This window comes from Pseudorasbora parva, chromosome 25 (genome assembly GCF_024679245.1).
Source record: "Pseudorasbora parva isolate DD20220531a chromosome 25, ASM2467924v1, whole genome shotgun sequence".
Classification (NCBI taxonomy): Eukaryota; Metazoa; Chordata; class Actinopteri; order Cypriniformes; family Gobionidae; genus Pseudorasbora; species Pseudorasbora parva.
The window spans coordinates 5,322,453-5,342,873 of record NC_090196.1 but is presented as its reverse complement, the minus strand read 5'-3'; the positions used below and the strand labels follow the sequence as shown (position 1 = coordinate 5,342,873).

Below are 20,421 nucleotides of genomic sequence, written 5' to 3'. Positions count from 1 at the left end.
TGGTGTGGAGGAACTTGACTGGTCTGCACAGAGTCCTGAGCTCGACCCGATAGATCACCTTTGGGATGAATTAGAGCGGAGACTGAGAGCCAGGCCTTCTCATCCAACATCAGTGCCTGAACTTACAAATGGGCTTCTAGAAGAATGGTCAAAAATCCCCATAAACACACTCCTAAACCTTGAGGAAAGCCTTCCCAGAAGAGCTGAAGCTGTTATAGCTGCAAAGGGTGGGACGACTCCATATTAAACCCTACGGATTAAGAATGGGATGGCATTAAAGTTCATGTGCATGTAACGTCCCAAAACTTTTGGCAATATAGTGTATTTTAACGCATCCATTTGCAACATTGCTTAGAAACCATTAACAGTGCTTTAACGGAAAACATGACAGTTTTCATCTTGACAATGAAAAAAAAGAGTACAACATTTATTTATTTTTTATGTTATGAATTTAGCAGTTTAGCTCATCTGTTTACATTCAGTGCCTTGCAAAAGTATTCAGCCCCCTTGAACTTTGCGACCTTTTGCCACATTTCAGGCTTCAAACATAAAGATATAAAACTGTAATTTTTTGTGAAGAATCAACAACAAGTGGGACACAATCATGACGTGGAACGAAATTTATTGGATATTTCAAACTTTTTTAACAAATCAAAAACTGAAAAATGGGGCGTGCAAAATGATTCGGCCCCCATAATTTAACCCTTTGTAGCGCCACCTTTTGCTGCGATTACAGCTGTAAGTCTCTTGGGGTATGTCTCTATCAGTTTTGCACATCGAGAGACTGAAATGTTTGCCCATTCCTCCTCCAGAACAGCTGGAGCTCAGTGAGGTTGGATGGAGAGCGTTTGTGAACAGCAGTTTTCAGTTCTTTCCACAGATTCTCGATTGGATTCAGGTCTGGACTTTGGCTTGGCCGTTCTAACACCTGGATATGTTAATTTTTGAACCATTCAATTGTAGATTTTGCTTTATGTTTTGGATCATTGTCTTGTTGGAAGACAAATCTCCGTCCCAGTCTCGGGTCTTTTGCAGACTCCATCAGGTTTTCTTCCAGAATGGTCCTGCATTTGGCTCCATCCACCTTCCCATCAATTTGAACCATCTTCCCTGTCCCTGCTGAAGAAAAGCAGGCCCAAACCATGATGCTGCCACCACCATGTTGGACAGTGGGGATGGTGTGTTCAGGGTGATGAGCTGTGTTGCTTTTACATAACGTTTTGCATTGTTGCCAAAAAGTTCAATTTTGGTTTCATCTGACCAGAGCACCTTCTTTCACATGTTTGGTGTGTCTCCCAGGTGGCTTGTGGCAAACTTTAAACAACACTTTTTATGGATATCTTTAAGAAATGGCTTTCTTCTTGCCACTCTTCCAGAAAGGCCAGATTTGTGCAGTATGCGACTGATTGTTGTCCTATGGACAGAGTCTCCCACCTCAGCTGTAGATCTCTGCAGTTTCTCCAGAGTGATCATGGACCTCTTGGCTGATCTCTGATCAGTCTTCTCCTTGTATGAGCTGAACGTTTAGAGGGACGGCCAGGTCTTGGTAGATTCGCAGTGGTCTGATACTCCTTCCATTTCAATATTATCGCTTGCACAGTGCTCCTTGGAATGTTTAAAGCCTGGGAAATCTTTTTGTATCCAAATCCGGCTTTAAACTTCTCCACAACAGTATCTCGGACCTGCCTGGTGTGTTCCTTGTTCTTCATGATGCTCTCTGCGCTTTAAACGGACCTCTGAGACTATCACAGTGCAGGTGCATTTATACGGAGACTTGATTACACACCGGTGGATTCTATTTATCATCATTAGTCATTTAGGTCAACATTGGATCATTCAGATTCAGCAAGTTTGCTGCACTGAAAGTGAAGGGGCCGAATAATTTTGCATGCCCAATTTTTCAGTTTTTGATTTGTTAAAAAAGTTTGAAATATCCAATAAATTTCATTCCACTTCATGATTGTGTCCCACTTGTTGTTGATTCTTCACAAAAAATTACAGTTTTTTATCTTTATGTTTGAAGACTGAAATGTGGCAAAAGGTCGCAAAGTTCAAGGGGGCCGGATACTTTCGAAAGGCACGGTATATCTGTATGGTTTAGGCAGGCCTAAGAGTGCAGTGTCATTGCCAACAAACAAAATATAAAACTTGTACTTATTTTGTCTTTTAAACTGTATATAATACAAGGTCTTACCTTGTACTGTGTTTCTAGAATATGATTAATATGTCTTCAGGCATGAACAAAAAGAAAAGTAATTCCATGATTAAAAGCCCAGAGCTAAACATGGGAATAGTACATTTTTATCCATAATCTATGAGATTTAGCGGGTCATTTACATATCTAAATGATTTACATATGGTACAGAGACCCTCTAGTCATAAATAATTTAATATCACAACATTTCCTGAAGGAGTAGCTCATCAGGGCCACATTAAACTTTAATTACTCTGTTAAAATCACAGTTATGATTCAATAACTCGCCCGGAAAAGTAAATGTACCTCAACTGATTACTGAGATGGCAATAATAGCAGTGGGCAGGGGAATGGCAGGGGAATGGGGGAGGGAGAAAGATGGAAGGAAGGATAGAAGGGAAGCCACTGAAGGGATGTGTGTGTGTGTGTGTGTGTGTGTGTGTGTGTGTGTGTGTGTGTGTGTGTGTGTGTGTGTGTGTGTGTGTGTGTGTGTGTGTGTGTGTGTGTGTGTGTGTGTGTGTGTGTGTGTGTGTGTGTGTGTGTGTGTGTGTGTGTGTGTGTGTGTGTTGGGTAGGTTTAGGGGCAGGGGCAGTGTAAAGGGATAGAAAATACGGTTTGTACAGTATAAAAAACATTATGCCTATGGAATGTCCCCATATGACACAAAAACAAACATTTTTAGATTTTTAAAAAACACTTTGTATGATTTATTAGCTGTTTTCCTCATGGAGACCATAGGAACAAGGATTTCGGACATTGCCATCCTTATAGAGACATACAAACAAAAAAATTACTTCTAGGACAGGACATATTGAGACGGATATAATGAGACAACATTGCAAATACAAAACAAGGGACATTTTGACCCCATAATGTAGGGTATACCTGAACTACACACACACAGTAAAAAGTACCCTATCCACGTGATCTGCGAGAGCAATACTGACAATAAACTTGCAAAGATTTAGAACATGTTAGAACATTGCGGAAGATTTGTCACACAAAAACACTTCATGGATATCATTTGTTTCCCGTTTATTAGTATTATTAGTTTATTAGTATTATTTATGTCAGCCTTTAAGCTGGTCAGAGAAGATCAAGCGCAATTCACATCCAGCGGTATTAAGAAAAAAAGTCGCCCGAATGCGCAACATTCAACAAAACTTTTGATTTTTAATAATGACAGCGCGCGCGGGGTGGAGTTCTCTGATCTTTATGTGCCCTCAGTTGTGGTCTTGACTGGTCTTGAGATAAAATCCAGAGATCTTTGTCAGAGATCAAGATGAGGCCAAGTAAAAATGCGTTCAATTCAGAGACGAGACCAAGACCTTTAAAAAGTGGATCTCGTCTCTCAGAGACGGGGCACCCTGTGGCACCCGCGTCTCGATCTTTGGAACCTCCACGTGTGGCTCCTGGACGGGACGCGGCAGGTTTGAGTACCCTACCACCTCCGGTGGTGGCTACCATCACTTCCGCTAGGGCCGAGTCCAATAAAACGACAGGCCTATGCGCTGAAGTGGAACCTCTTCGTCAGCTGGTGTTCTTCTCGCCAAGAAGACCCCTGGAAATGCCCGATCGGGTTGGTGCTCTCATTTCTCCAAGAAGGGTTGGATCGAAGGCTGTCTCCTTCCACCCTGAAGGTTTATGTGGCCCCGATAGCCGCCTACCATGACCTCTTGGATGGTAAACCGGTAAGTAAGCACGACCTGGTCATCAGGTTCCGGAGGGGTGCGAGGAGACTACATCCTCCTCGTGCTCCTCTCGTACCCTCTTTGGACCTCTCAGTAGCTTAAGTGCACTGCAGAGGACCCCGTTTGAGCCTTTGCGGTCAGTAGATGTTAAGTTCTTGTCAATGAAGACAGCGCTCCTGACAGCACTGGCCTCCATCAAGAGGGTAGGGGACCTGCAGGCATTTTCGGTTGACGAAGCATGCCTGGAATTCGCCTGGATATGTGCCCAAGGTTCCCACCACTCCGTTCAGAGACCAGGTGGTGAACCTGTAAGCGCTGCCCTTGGAGGAGGCAGACCCAGCCTTGGCACTGCTCTGTCCAGTACGCGCCCTCCACGCTTACGTAGACAGGACGCAGTGTTTCAGGACCTCAGACCAGCTCTTTGTCTGTTATGGTGGGAAGCTGAAAGGGAAGGCTCTCTCAAAGCAAAGGTTGTCCCACTGGATAGTGGACACCATTGTTTTGGGATGATTCATGACTCATTTGAACCAAATCATTTTAACGACTGGTTAAAACAACTGATCTGTCCAACACTGAACTGAACAAATCAGTTTAATCATTTACTCAGAACACCCCAGAAACGAGAACACAAGTGTGCTTAGCCTATTTAGCAAGAGTGGATAGTAAGAATACGTTTTAATTCATTAATCCACAGTATTTTTATCTTATTTATGTTGACAATGTGTAGTAAAATAAATAGTCTAAAATTATTTAGTTTAGACTGGAGTGAGTTGAAAACAGAACGTCTCGGTTACATATGTTGCTGCTGGTATGCCAAAAGATAAATTCCAGAGTCATCTTTGTCCGAGATCAAGATGAGGACAAGTAAAAATGCGGTCAATTCAGAGACGAGACCAAGACCTTTAAAAAGTGGTCTCGAAACCAAGACCAATCTTAATTACTACAACACAATCTATTAGTGACATCTGCACAGTGTCCAGTTTGTCATCTTCCTCTATGTTTGCCAGATTCTATAACCTGGACGTCCCTGCCCTACAGGCATGGGTCCTGTCTGCTTGAGGGTTAGACTATGGTGTGCTCGACCCCACTAAAATCTGATTATGTACATCACGCTCCTCCAGAAGGTGGTGCTTATCTATAGTGGTTTCGGCTCTATTGGCCCAAGCCTGATGCACATCTGAGCATCTTCCATAGTGATTGCCGCCCTCCTTAAATTTTTCTGCTACTGCCAGTAATACTACACTGCCTAAAGCGGCCACTTTGTAAAGGCACTTGGATCGGAGTTTCCATCCCTGGGTCAGGGCCTTTTCTCTGCCTTATAGTCTGGTACAGTTCTGCACTAATAACACACCATATCTACAGACACAATGGAGAGTAAACCGGTATTGAAAGGGAATGGTTTGTTTACTAAAGTAACCTTGGTTCCCTTTCAGTCGGTCACGTTCGACGTACGTCAGAACTGAACCGACAATTGGAATTTTACTTTAGAGACCAATCCTACTTCGAGCATCTAACAACGAGCCAATGAAATTTGGCATGCGATCACGCATTCCACGCTCCGCCCCGCAGCGCGGGTATAAATAGGAAGTGGAATGGTAGATCAGCGCTTTCTACTTCGGAGCCGAACAGTTTCATTTGCTGTTTCTACGAAGAGCTTTCTGACTACGAGTCAAAAACATTATTCCTGTGAACGAGAGTTTGCCAGTGCGGGTGATACGGCGCGTCAGCGAGAGACCGTCCACATCAGTGACTGAGTGTACAAAGAGCTGTTGGTTCGCTGAGCGTTTCCTTGCATACATCACAGTTGGTTCGCTGGGCACTACACACACATATCACTGAGAGCTCACGCAGGCTTGCACTATCGAACTGCGTGGAGCCGCGGTCATCTCCCTGAGTGCTTCAGCACTAAAAGAGCAACTTCCATTCACAAAAGAGCAACACGGTTTGACCCTGCGTCTTTTTCAAGATGTCATTCAAGCCGTGTGTTTCTGGGTGCGGTCGATTTCTGTCTCCGCTTGACGGACACGTTCGTTGTCTCTCGTGTCTGGGCGCACAGCACGCTGAGGCTGCGTTCGTGGATGAGACATGTTCCCATTGCGGGAATATGTCCATTGCAGTGTTGCGGTCCCGTCTCCAATACCTCAGAAGAGGTGGAACACCATCGTCCATCCCCCGATCTAGTGGTCCTCCAGCTGCAAAGCAGAGGGCTACTACTTTGGCTGATGACCTTGGTGGGGACCTGAGGGTGTCGGTCAGGGTAAACCCGACGGGTCTCACGGCTCCTCGGGCCCCTCCCCCCTCCACTGTACCGGCGGAGCTTCCGGAAGGGCGCGCTGACCTCCCGCGTGGAGCGCCAGTCGTCTCTTTTGGGGCTCCGGCGGAGGACCAGATGTCGGTTGCTGCATCGGGGGATGAGCTAATGGGTTCCGAGGATGAAGACTCGGCTGCGTTGCCCCCTTCGGGTGTGACAGCGTTGCCCGAGTCTGACCCGGAACTTACGGCTATGCTTGCCCAGGCCGCCGCAAGTGTCGGGCTTGAGTGGAACCCTCCACCACGTCCCGAACCTTCGCGGCTGGATGATTGGTTTCTCGGGACGGGCCGCGCTGGTTCTCAGCGTCCCGCCCCGGTGCCTTTCTTCCCGGAGGTGCATCAGGAGCTCACGAAGTCGTGGGTGGCGCCGTATAGCGCTCGCCAGCGATCGACTGACTCCTCCATCCTCACCACTCTCGATGGTGGTGCAGCTAAGGGCTACGAGGGGATCCCTGCAGTCGAGCGGTCGGTTGTGATGCACCTGTGTCCTAAGACCGCTGCGGACTGGAGGCACGCCCCGCGTCTCCCCTCCCGGGCGTGTAAGTTCTCATCCGGCTTGACGGGCAAGGCTTACTCAGCCTGCGGAGAAGCTGCATCAGCTTTGCACGCCATGGCGCTCCTGCAGGTCCACCAGGCCAAAGCGCTCATGGAACTGCACGAGGGTGGTTCCGACCAGGCAGTTATGCAGGAACTGCGGGCCGCGACGGACCTCGCCCTCCGGGCGACGAAAGTCACGGCTCGCTCCCTGGGTCGGGCAATGTCCACCTTGGTGGTCCAGGAACGCCACCTGTGGCTGAACCTGACAGACATGCGGGACTCGGACAAGGTTCGGTTTCTAAACGCCCCTGTCTGTCAGGCCGGCCTCTTCGGCGACGCCATCGAGGACTTTGCCCAGCAGTTCTCGGTGGCCAAGAAGCAGACGGAGGCCATCAAGAATATCCTGCCCCGGCGGCCCGCTGCTGCCTCCACCCAGCCGCCCGGGGCAGCCCCCCAGTCTGCTCGTCGCCGAGGGCGTCCTCCAGCATCCGCCTCCGCCCCTGCCAAGCCCAAGCAGCAGCCTCCACCCGCGAAGCAGGGTGCCGGACGCAAGGGGGCCGCCCAACCCGTCCAAGGGCCCGCGAAACCTGCCGGCAAGCGTAAGGGGAAGCGGCCCTGAGACGGGCAGCCCAGGGAGAAGAGGAGCTGCTCTGAGGGAGATGATGTCCGCATCCCTCCCACCCCCCCGGAGGAGGACCGGGGGGGCATCACTGGTCACAACATCTCTGCCGCTGGCTCTCCGGAGTCCAGCGGTACCCACATTTTCACCAAAAGAGCAATTTCCTCTCTCTCTGGGCCCCAAGAGGGTCAGGTTGGCAGTGTGCGACGCCCACGGGCCTTGTCACTCCTTTCCTACCCTCCCGTCGCCAGGGGGCAGCTGTGTGGGCCTCGAGGACGCCCCTGGGCCTTCTCACCCACACACTGCCTCTCTCGTGAGCACTCAGTCAACACTCCGGGCCGCCCACGGGCCTTCCGGGTCGGGGCTGAGTGCTTCACTTCCCTGCCTCCGGGCAGTGGACAGCAGAGTGGGCTCCGAGGACGCCTCCGGGCCTTCTCACCCACTCTCTGTCCAAACCAGGAGTGCTCAGGCAACACTACGGGCCGCCTCCGGGCCTCCCGAGTCGGGCCAGAGTACTCCGCTTCGCTGCCCCACCCCGGGCACGTCTGTGGTGCCGTTGGTCCCGCTTGTACGGTCTCTGGGGGCCTGGCTAGGTCTCCCCAGGCCGTCTCGCTGGCTCATCCGTACCATCAGACTCGGCTACGCGATTCAGTTCGCACGCCGGCCGCCCAAGTACAAGGGCATCCTCTTCACCTCCGTGCGAAGCAGCGATGCTCAAGTCTTGCGGTCAGAGATCGAGGTCCTACTGGCGAAGGACGCGATCGAGCCGGTTCCTCCAGCCGATATGAAGACGGGGTTCTACAGCCCCTACTTCATTGTGCCCAAGAAAGGGGGTGGGTTACGGCCAATCCTGGACCTGCGAGTTCTGAATCGGGCCCTGCACAAGCTCCCGTTCAGGATGTTGACGCAGAAACGCATTTTCCAATGCATCCGTCCCCAGGATTGGTTTGCAGCGATCGACCTGAAGGACGCGTACTTCCATGTGTCTATTCTCCCTCGACACAGACCGTTCCTACGCTTTGCGTTCGAGGGGAAAGCATATCAGTACAAGGTCCTGCCCTTCGGGCTGTCCCTGTAGCCCCGCGTCTTTACGAAGGTCGCGGAGGCAGCCATTGTTCCACTCAGAGAACGCGGCGTTCGGATTCTCAACTACCTCGACGATTGGCTGATCCTAGCCCAGTCGAAGGACCAGTTGTGCGAATACACGGACCTGGTGCTCAGTCACCTCAGCCAGTTGGGCCTTCGGGTCAACCGAGAGAAGAGCAAACTCTGTCCCACACAGAGGATCTCTTATCTCGGTATGGAGCTGGACTCGGTCAACCAGACGGCGCGCCTCACCGAGGAGCGAGTCCAGTCGGTGTTGAACTGCTTGAATATGTTCAAGAGCAGGACAGCGGTCCCACTGAAATTCTTTCAGAGGCTCCTGGGGCATATGGCATCTGCAGCCGCGGTCACGCCGCTCGGATTGCTTCATATGAGACCGCTTCAATGCTGGCTCAATGGCCGAGTCCCGAGGTGGGCGTGGCAGAGCGGTCAGTACCGGGTCCCAGTGACTCCTTACTGCCGCCAAACCTTCAGCCAGTGGTCCAGCACTTCGTTTCTCCGGGCCGGGGTGCCCCTAGAACAAGTGTCCAGGCATGCTGTGCTATTCACGGATGCCTCCACCACGGGCTGGGGGGCCACGTACAACGGGCATGCAGTTGCTGGTCTGTGGACGGGGCCGCAATTGCATTGGCATATCAATTGCCTCGAGTTACTGGCAGTACATCTGGCACTCCGCCGCCTCAAGGGGCCGCTGCGTGGCAAGCATGTACTGGTCCGTACGGACAGCACCACGGCCGTTGCGTACATCAACCGTCAGGGTGGTCTACGCTCCCGTCGTCTGCTCCAACTCGCCCGCCACCTCCTCCTGTGGAGTCAGAAGCAGCTGAGGTCGCTTCGGGCCATTCATGTCCCTGGTGTGCTGAACCAGACAGCCGACGAGCTCTCTCGTCAGCGGACACCTCCGGGAGAGTGGCGACTCCACCCCCAGGCGGTCCAGCTGATATGGGACCAGTTCGGAGCCGCACAGGTCGACCTGTTTGCCTCTCCGGACTCGACCCATTGCCAGTGGTACTATTCCCTGACCGGGGGTACCCTCGGCACAGATGCACTGGCGCACAGCTGGCCCCGGGACCTACGCAAGTATGCGTTTCCCCCAGTGAGCCTTCTTGCACAGACACTGTGCAAGGTCAGGGAGGACGAGGAGCAGGTCTTGTTAGTTGCGCCGTATTGGCCCAACCGGACCTGGTTCCCAGAACTCACACTCCTCGCGACAGCCCCTCCTTGGCCGATTCCCCTGAGGAAGGACCTTCTTTCTCAGGGACGGGGCACACTATGGCACCCGCGTCCAGACCTCTGGAATCTTCATGTCTGGTCCCTGGACGGGACGCGGAGGTTCTAGATGGACTACCACAAGCTGTCGTAGACACCATCGCTTCAGCTAGAGCCCCCTCTACAAGGCGCCTCTATGCTCTGAAGTGGAACCTGTTCGTTGAGTGGTGCGCTTCCCGCCGGGAAGACCCCTGAAGGTGTTCGATCAGTGTCGTGCTTTCCTTCCTGCAAGACGGGTTGGAGAGAAGGCTGTCTCCCTCCACCCTCAAGGTATACGCTGCAGCAATAGCAGCGTACCATGATGTAGTAGAAGGTAAGTCCGTGGGGAAGCACGACCTAATCGTCAGGTTCCTCAGAGGTGCGAGGAGACTAAATCCTCCTCGTCCATCCTCGATACCCTCTTGGGACTTAGCTCTAGTGCTCAGAGCACTTCAGAGCCCTCCCTTCGAGCCTTTGGCGTCTTGTGAGTTAAAAATCTTGTCAATGAAGACAGTGCTCCTGACAGCATTGGCCTCGATCAAGAGGGTAGGGGACCTGCATGCACTTTCGGTCAACGAATCGTGCCTAGAGTTCGGGCCAGGTAACTCTCACGTCGTCCTGAGACCCCGGCCCGGATATGTGCCCAAGGTTCCTACCACTCCCTTCCGGGATCAGGTGGTGAACCTGCAAGCGCTGCCTTCGGAGGAGGCAGACCCAGCCCTGGCTTTGCTGTGTCCGGTCCGCGCTCTTCGCGCTTACGTTGACCGGACCCAAAGCCTTCGGACCTCAGAGCAACTCTTCGTCTGTTACGGAGGCCAGCAGAAGGGAAAGGCTGTCTCCAAGCAGAGGTTAGCCCACTGGATAGTGGATGCTATAGTCTTGGCCTACCAGTCCCAAGACGTGCCTTGCCCGTTCGGTGTAAGAGCTCACTCCACTCGGAGTGTTGCTTCTTCCTGGGCGCTGGCTCAAGGCGCCTCGCTGACAGACATATGTAGAGCTGCGGGCTGGGCGACACCTAACACGTTTGCTAGATTCTATAGCTTACGTGTAGAGCCGGTATCTTCCCGCATCCTCGCCCCCAGTGGCCAGGAGCGCTAAGTGCCCGTTCTAAGTGTCGGCTTGCGAAACGCCACTCCCGCCCTCTGGGCCGGATACGTGCGTCTATTGTCTCTAGTTGTGTTCCCCGGGAAACCGGCTAACCCTGTCGAGCTCCTCCGTCACCCCTCCGGTGTCAGACGTTGCGGACCGTCTGACGCCAGGCCTGCACCCGTATGCTTGTGAAACGTGGCTGTAGGCTGGGTCCCATATGTAGCGGTACCCTCACGGCAACCCCATATGTGTATTCTTCCACGGTATCAGCTACCCTTCGGGCTAGCCCCGTGTCTTTCCCTCGACAGAGCCCGCTCTGTCGTCTCTGGGCGTGTTCTTTCCCCCCTTCAATCAGGCTGGAACCACCCCAGAGACTGCCATATGTTGCACTACCCTGCCAGGTTAGTCCTTATGCGTATTCTGCCACCTCTCCTTCCCTGAAGGACGTGGCCCCGCAGCGTACCCTCTCTCTCAAGTACGAGGTAGGCACGCTTTCCCAGCGTTATCCAATAGTCATTCTGAGTGGGTCTTGCAGAAACAGCAGTGACTGTACTCCCTGCTTGGAGCCCTGACTTCCGTACCATACTAGACGGTGCAGTGCGCTCAAGCAGGACGCTGGAAGGGCCAGCATCCTGGCGTTTTCCATAGGGATCCCATTCGTCGGTTCAGTTCTGACGTACGTCGAACGTGACCGACTGAAAGGGAACGTCTCGGTTACGTATGTAACCCTCGTTCCCTGAAGGAGGGAACGGAGACGTACGTCCCGTCGCCAGATGCTGTGCTTCCGCTGGGAGTCCGGTCACCTTTCGGCTCCTCAGCAGAAAAAGCGCTGATCTACCATTCCACTTCCTATTTATACCCGCGCTGCGGGGCGGAGCGTGGAATGCGTGATCGCATGCCAAATTTCATTGGCTCGTTGTTAGATGCTCGAAGTAGGATTGGTCTCTAAAGTAAGATCCCATTCGTCGGTTCAGTTCTGACGTACGTCTCCGTTCCCTCCTTCAGGGAACGAGGGTTACATACGTAACCGAGACGTTTATCTCTGTCTATCTCAGGGAACCTAGTTTACGGTTAAGCATTTAATTAATAATAGTGTTGCTGGTTTTACAGTATCAGTTCAAGCTCAGGTCTGGTAAAGCTTCCAGAAGCTCAGGATTCTGAAAATACAAATGATCAAGTTGATCGAGTGAAACCAGCTTTCTAAGCACGACTTGAGCAGAGTGTGGTAAGTACTCGTTTGTATATAACCTGCGTTGTGCTCTCTTTTTTATTGCTCAGGAATAGCTTTTTAAATAAACCTTAACCACTGATTTCAGAGTTTATCCATTTCACAATGCCAAACAAAGTATAATCATATAACCCCATTATTATGAGTTAAGTGCACATGGGAAAAACATACAATCATTCCCAATCCTTAACTGAGCAATGACTATAATGTGTAAATAAATATAAATAATTTAGTAATAATTCGAGTGTCTAAACTGGTATAAGCAAATACAAATTTTCGAGTTACAGATTTGTACTGTGACCCAGCCAACTACCCATTTTATGATATATTATCAGTCAAGAGTTTCTAGTGAAAAATACTTATTGGAATAAATCATAACGATTTAGAAAATTAAATACTTTAAGCTTGGGAATTCAACACTGAACAATACCATTACCAGGCGAGTGTCACGTAAAAACAAAATAACACCCCCAAAGCATCTGAGAGCGATAATCAGGTCCCCAAAATGCAATGCAATTCATCTTGTACTAATTAAAAAGCTTGCACAGCAACATTAACATATTAATTGAGGTTCAAGCATAGGGCTGTTATGATGAGGAAATTCAAATGAGTCTTTCAAGAACAGAATAGACATTGCGGTAACAGAGGGGTGAAGATAACACACACACACACACACACACACACACACACACACACACACACACACTTCTCTTGTACAAATGGCCTTATCTCCAACAGAGGCTCATATGTGTGTGATCTGACATGCCACCCACTTCCATTATCAGACGGCATTTAGAAATGAAAAACCCATTTACTCCCATTTATATCTTGTCTGCCTGTGAGAGAAAGATCTTGTGCCCCACAATGTTCCCTGGCATTGTCAAAGTGAGAACGGCGTGCAAGGTCAGTGGAATTACCCGAAAACCTCTCACTCCGCTTGTTCAAAGAGGCGAGCAACAAGGGCTTTCAGGCTAGTCATTTAAGTAGGGACATTTTCTCATTTGGTAATGTGTTATCTCTTACATATTATGTGCATTGACGGTGGCGTGGCAAAACACAGATGTTTTAGTTAAGAGGAATGACTTGGCTCCACCTGACACCACCAGTTTCATGGAGTCGCAGGATTAGGCCATTGATCTGGAATGGTGGGAACAAATAAACACCATAACTTCTTTCAACCAGGAGTGGCAGTGAGGTCAGGCTTTGATAAGCATGAAATCACAGGATAAAGGAAGAGTATCTGTTGTTTCAGCCTAGATTACTACCACTGCAGTCATAATGTTGTCTTTCAGCAGGATGTTAGTGGGGATGTCATCGCAATACAAGATGTTTTCCTACGTAAAGCCTGCTATTGTTACGAGTTGCTTGTGGCGAGGAAACACAATAACAGAGTCTACTTGGAAAACACGCAGGAACAAGAAACAAACACACTGAACAAAACCACTTCCAACAAAGACGAGGCTTAACAATAAACAGAGGAAACTAAAGGCTTGAATACACATAACTAAATGAACAACAGGTGAATGTAATCCAATGAGAAACCATAGAAACCACCTAGAAAACAGGACTCCGGAAAAGCAGAACAGGGAACAGAATGAAAACGAAACCAGAGAGAGAGCCCATTACAGCAATACACTACAATTTTTTGAATATCTTAAAGATGCAATGCAATGTGAGATTTTGTGATCTTAAAAATATAGACAAGACTTATTGTCTGACATGCAGTATTTTAAGCCAGACTTAGATGTCTTAGCTACAATAAATAGTAGCTAAGACATCTAGCCATTCCAGCAGTTCAGTGTTGACAAAGTCTGTAGCACACCAGAGTAGCACAAAACATCGTATCACTCACCGAACGCTCATTCTGTATTTACATTCTCAAGCAAAATTGGCAAAAGTTCACTTTAGGAATGAATAAATTGCTAACAAAATATGACGTTTTGTTATTGACAAAACATTACAAAGGAAAGAAAACATGCAATCTATGTCATTGTATTTAATATTTTATTGATCTAATGTATTACTGGCATTATGTACATTCGCAATGATTTGAAACAAACATGTAATTTAGTGGAAAACTATGCGATTTGTTCTCTGTGGCACTGTAGTATTTTGAACAGTGTGTGTGGTGTGTTTAACGGTGGAAGGGAAACAGTAGATTAAAGATGCTCTAAGCGATGGCACGCATTTTAGGCCAAAAATTTTTTGTCACATACAGCAAACATCCACTCACAATCCACTAGCTGGCTGTCCCCTAAAAAACAGTCTCTGTAGTCAGCACAAGCTCCACAAACGGCAACAAAAACAAACTGGTGCATTCTGAACTACGAAACATAATAAACAGTGCCCTAGCCAATAACTGACAAGAATGATTTGGGGGTGGAGGTTTGGGGTTAGTGCGCGTGCATGAAGGTGTGTGTGTAGAAGAGAAAAGAATAAAGAGGGAAGTTCGAATTAAATGATTTTGATATGGCCGACACACGACCAAAGAGACGACATTCTGATGAACAACTTGAAGCAATGAAAAGGGAAAAGGAGAAGGAACGTGCAAAGTCCCAAATTTACATCAGAAAAAAGACTTCGAAAGGTGGCGAGAACTCTGGTGGCAGAAAGGAAGAACAGAGGAGGAGGAGGAGGAGGGAGGGTCTAGCTCTGGTTTGTTTGACAACTCTTTGAACGTCAACAAGAAGAAACTCCACCCAGTTGCTCTGATAGTGGCCATCAGCTCTTCTGCATTTTTGGGTCTGCCATGTCGCATCTTACTCTTCACAGTACTCCATAGATTTTATTTGGGGTTAAGGATCAGGTGAGTTTGCTGGCCAATTAAGTACAGGGATACCACGGTCCTTAGACCAGGTACTGGTTGCTTTGGCACTCTGTGCAGGTACCAAGTCCTGCTGGAAAATTAAATCTGCATCTCCATAAAGTTGGTCAGCAGCTGGAAGCATGAAGTGCTCTAAAACGTCCTAATATACAGCTGCGTTGACCTTGGACCTCAGAAAACACAGTGGACCAACACCAGCAGATGACATTGCACCCCAAACCATCGCTGACTGTGGAAACTTTACACTGGACCTCAAGCAACATGGATTGTGTGTCTCTTCTCTCTTCCTCCAGACACTGGGACCCTGATTTCCAAAGAAAAATGCAAAATTGACATTCATGAGAAAACAGAACTTTGGACCACTCAGCAGATCTTTTTGTCTTTAGCCCAAGCGAGGCGCTTCTGACACCGTCTTTTTCAAGAGTGGCTTGACACAAGGAATGCGAAGCTGAAACTGTGCTTAGTGGTTCTTGAAGCACCGACTCCAGCTGCAGTCCACTCTTTGTGAATCTCCCCCACATTTTTGAATGGGTTTTGTTTCACAATCCTCTCCAGAGGGTGGTTATCCCTGTTTCTTTTACACGTTTTTCTACCACATCTTTTCCTTCCCTTCACCTCTCTATTAATGTGCTTTGACACAGAGCTCTGTGAACAGCCAGCCTCTTTTGCAATGCAGTGTCAATGGTTGTCTTTTGGACAACTGTAAAGTCAGCAGTCTTCCCCATGATTGTGTAGCCTAGAGAACTAGACTGAGAGACAATTTAAAGGCCTTTGCAGGTGTTTTGAGCTAATTATCTGATTAGAGTATGGCACTAATTGTCTTTAATATTGAATATTGAATTTGGGATTCTCCTTAGTTGTCAGTTATAATCATCAAAATTAAAAGAAATAAACATTTAAAATATATCAGTCTGTGTGTAATGAATAAATATAATATACAAGTTTCACTTTTTGAATGGAATTAGTGAAATAAATCAACTTTTTGAGGATATCATAATTATACGACCAGCACCTATAAAACATAAGTAAATAAGTAATACATTAATTAATAATTAATTTTGTTAAAAAATTATACTAAAATAACAAATAAACATATATAGTTATATATTATATAGTTATATAGTTATATATTAACCTACATCCTATCGAAAGAGCTTAACTTAACTTCAGCGTGTCCCCAAATGAGAGGGTATGACACCATAAAAGGCAACAAACAAACCATGCTTAAACCTGTAACCGGCTGTGTGTGTCAAACAAAGCACCATGGGATCAACCCAAATCAAGAGGTCTAAAAACGTGCTAAGATCTGACACAAGAGGGCAGGATGGGCTGACCTCATCAGCAGGGTGACCATACTCACTGTACGGGTAAGACATTCACTGAGCCAGGACAAGCAGGAGCCTCTAAGAGGATTACAAAAGGCAAGCTGAGAAAACATGATGAACCAAGGCCAGCAATGCACTTGCGTATGTAATGATGAGCATATGCTGTTTGATCAAATGAAACAGTGACACTGAACAGAACTAGATCTTTATATTTCCTGAAGAACATGTGCTTGCCCATTAAAAACTCACCACCGGAATCTAATGCTGTAGGTGATTGCCAAGGAGTCACGAGGGTGTCCTGAGAGGGTCCTAGAAAGTTGCTAGGATGTTGCTAAGTTATTCAGAGTGGTTGTTAGTGTGCTACTATTTGTTAAGTGGAGGGAAACTGTTTAACCCTTTCACACTTAAGTTGAAAATATTCTGGCTGACCACATGACTTTTTTATTAAAATATTCACAAATTTGTAGACGATATTTGTTGACAAATTTGTTACTATAGCATGAAAGATCTGATATTCCGAATGTCATATATGTGCAATTGGATATGTTTTGTTGATTAAACACCTTTATTATGATAGCGTTAGTTGAGCTATATGCGTGATGCACGGCACCATTTTAGTTTGTGCCGCAGTTCTCAGATCTATTGGATTTAGGACAAGTGAATTCACCAACTTCTTCCGAAATACATGAAAGTAAGTGGCCGATTAACAATGAGAACAATAGAGTAACTTTTAAAGTTACTTACACAATTTGTATCTGACATGAATAAAACTTGTTGTCTAATTATAATGGAAAGGATTATTATTGCCGCTTCCATAGACATCAGTGAGTATTTTACAGACTCGAGTTTTGCTGGTACCTATGTGTAATTAAATGCCTGAAAACTAAAATAAACATTATGCGGTATATGCACGCCTGTCTCTGGCTCAGCACCAGCCAATGCACGAAAGCAGGTTTTAATTTAGCAGTTGATCACATGATGCGCAGACCGCTCTAATCACACCGGTGTGATCATACGCTCCAGGGATCAGACAATACTGATCACACTGATGTGATCGTATGTGCGAAATGGTTAAAATAAAAAGTGTGTGTGTGTGTGTGTGTGTGTGTGTGTGTGTGTGTGTGTGTGTGTGTGTGTGTGTGTGTGTGTGTTTATAGTGCTTACTTTGCATGAGATTGCCGTTTCACTAATCAGAGATATGGTGTCACTCTTTAAGGACAGCAGGTCACTGCTGCTGAGTTCAGTGCCATCACTGGGACTCGCATTGCGACTGGAATCGGTGTGCACCATGTCCTCAAGCTTCACAGATAAACTGATGCCCTCCACCTGGTCTGATGAGACCTGAAATACACACACACATTCAAAAAATCATTGAAACTATTTTGCTAAATAAAAAGTATTTCAAATTCAATCTGAATTCATTTCAAAGACATATTGGTTCATGTCTGTTCAGGCCCATTCACACCAAGAATAATAACTATAAAGATAAGTATAATAATAACTATTTTAGTGTCCACACCAGCAAACTATATTGTTTGGTTTATTACAATCGTGTGCTGCAGTTGTCGTCTGTGACCTTAAATACTTAAGCCCTTTAAAGCAGGGTGGATTCTAAAGGGCTGATAGTGTTTTCATCTTTCGTTAGCTGAAAAAATTATTCTGAAAGCGATTCTAATGATATTGTTTCACTATGACGATACCGTTTCTCTTCAGAATGCATGTTCTCCACACCCAGTGTGCATCTATAAATGATTCCTTCAAGAATGTTGTGCAAGTTTAATGCAACAATGGAGTCGTGAATTTCACATACTTTTGAAAATCCAGCCTTTAGTTGATCCTGGTAAGTGCTCATTGTCACAGTTGTAAACACGACAGCATTCTTCTTCTACAAGGGAGTTTGACGTCACGGCTCAGACAGACTGTTAAAGAATGCAACAAACACAGGACATTTCATAGATATCCTGTAGAATTCAACTAAAACTTTCAAAACTCCTGAAATGTTTCCAGAAAAGTGTGCCGTATGCTGTCAGGGGCTGAAATTAGGCCAGAGACAAACTGGTTTTCCGACTAAGCCTAGATTCTTCCATAGTTTCCCCCCCTCCATTTCAAGTGGATAATGGCACTAGTGTCTTCTGTAGAGATGCTTTATAGCTGAATTGAACTCATTTCATAATTTATGAACTTTATAGTTATTGAAATGAACTTAACAGATTGGATTTCAATGCTTTTGTATCCTCTCGCAAAACATTTGTGTTCTCGTGCAAATGTGCTGTATTCCATCAAGGAACTTTGAGTTCGCTGGCAAAATGAAGTTCCCTTTCAAGGGGACTCCAGGCAGGAGATGATGATGACACTAGGCGATGGCACTAGGGAAGGCAGTGGTTCATGTAGGCTGTCTTCAAACTGGAAGGTTGGTGGTTCAATCCCCGGTTCCACCCGGTGTTGAGGTGTCCATGAGTAAGACACCAGCTGCTCCCGACGAGTTGTATGGTGCCTTGCATGGCTGACACCGCTGTCAGTGTATAAATGAGTGAATGAATGGGTGAATGTGAGGCAATGTGTAAAGTGCTTTGGTGGCTATGGGTCTATTGAAAGCGCTATATAAATGCAGTCCATTTACCATTTACTATGGCAATGCTTCTGTGTGTTTAGGTTTGAAGCACATGTCTAATCAACTCATTGGTGGAAAGTGATCCTATTACACATGACGTCGTTACCAGGTAGCTATAAAGGATACCCGGACCAAACATCGTCAGCTTCGGTGCCTTCAGTAAGCGCTCTGTGTCTAACTTGCTATATGGAGTCTAGCTCTCAAGAGGGCTAACTGAGCTCATTGCGAACATCTGCCACAATGGACACTCTGCCCCTGCCTTGCAATCTTTGAGGAGACCAGCCAGGCATGCATTCCTCAACTCAGATCATGGGGAATGCAGATGGATCTAGCGGAGAAGATCCATCTGCGGCTCTTCCGGTTTGGCATAGAGATGTCATCGAGATGATCTCCTGCTGGAATAGATAATTTCAGCCATAAGCAGGATCAAGCAAGGCCAAGTCCTCACTATGAAACAGTTTCAGAGACTGTTGGGACTCATGGCAGCTGCATCCAATGTGATTCCTTTTAGCCTTCTGTACATGAGACCATTAGAGTGGTGGCTCAAGACCAAGGGGATTTCCACCAATGGCAACCCATTTCCCATCATCAGGGTTAATGCCTTTGTACCCTAGTGATGTGGAAGAAGTCTTGGTTGGTTTTTGTCCCAGGGACCCATGATGGGGTGTGCCAGGTCATCGCAGAATGCTTACAACAGACAACAGTCTGTGGTCGAGCTCTCTTTGCAAACTGGTACACCAGATCCTCCTGTGGGCACAGGGCAATCTGCTCTCAGTGAGTGCAGTTTACATCCCTGGGTGCCTGAATCAGGGAGCAGACATCCTGTCGAGGCAGGAAATAAGACACGGGGAATGAAGACTCTGCCCAAAGACAGTTGAGATGATTTGGGGGAGATTTGGCAATCGAAATGGTATTTGTTTGCATCAGTGAAAACAAGACCCTCATGCATTTAGTTCAACAAGGAGCTGGATTCCCTGGTACAGTTTTGGCAGAGGCTGCATCTGTAAGCATTGGAGGATTTTCCAGGACGGGGGTATCTACAACTAATAGCCCCATTCTTGCCAGACCAAGAATTGTTTCCCTTGCGGATTCCTGCCAGGAGAGAACTATTTTTCACTTCATGCCACAAAGAACGCCATTTGGACCCTGAACTGCCCAGTTGATTCAGTGCTGGAGTTCCTTCAGGACCGTTTTTCTGCTGGGCAGTCCCCCTCTACTCCAAAGAGGGCAGCCATTGTGTTTTACCAAGCACCTTTGAATGGTGAATCATTGGGGAGAAACCTGTTATTATCGTTCAAGTCTTCTGTCCTTCACCTTTGGCCATTAGAGTGTACTTATCTAGGTGTATGGCAGCCTCTAAGGCATTGTTTCCAGGGGTTTCCCTTCAAGAAGGGTGTGATTGGTGGGCCAGCAGTGAGCTGGGCCTCTCCAGCTATCATAGCTATCAAAATCCAGTGTTCGGCATTTTGCGTACGTGAGTTTTTGTTGTAGATGTCTTAAATTTTTTTTAAAAAAAATAGTGTACTGTGCTAATTAATTGAGATTTCTTACAGCTCTTACAGGTTGTTGGCCTTGTCTGTTTCGTTGCTTCTATTACTCTCCCATTTTTTGTAAGTCGCTTTGGATAAAAGCGTCTGCTAA

At 47.4% G+C, this 20,421-nt stretch overlaps 1 protein-coding gene across 3 annotated transcripts in view; it reads right to left on the bottom strand.

Annotated features, from left to right (window-relative positions):
- The window catches only part of LOC137065097 (ankyrin repeat domain-containing protein SOWAHA), a 179,935-nt gene that overhangs the window by 118,960 nt on the left and 40,554 nt on the right, over positions 1 to 20,421 (bottom strand). For 2 of the 3 annotated variants that reach the window (XM_067436662.1, XM_067436663.1), the window contains exon 4: positions 17,334 to 17,510. The exons of the other annotated variant lie outside the window; for it this stretch is intronic. In XM_067436662.1, coding sequence (XP_067292763.1) covers positions 17,334 to 17,510 — 177 coding nt within the window. The remainder of the gene's footprint in view (positions 1 to 17,333; positions 17,511 to 20,421) is intronic. 3 annotated transcript variants of the gene reach the window in all.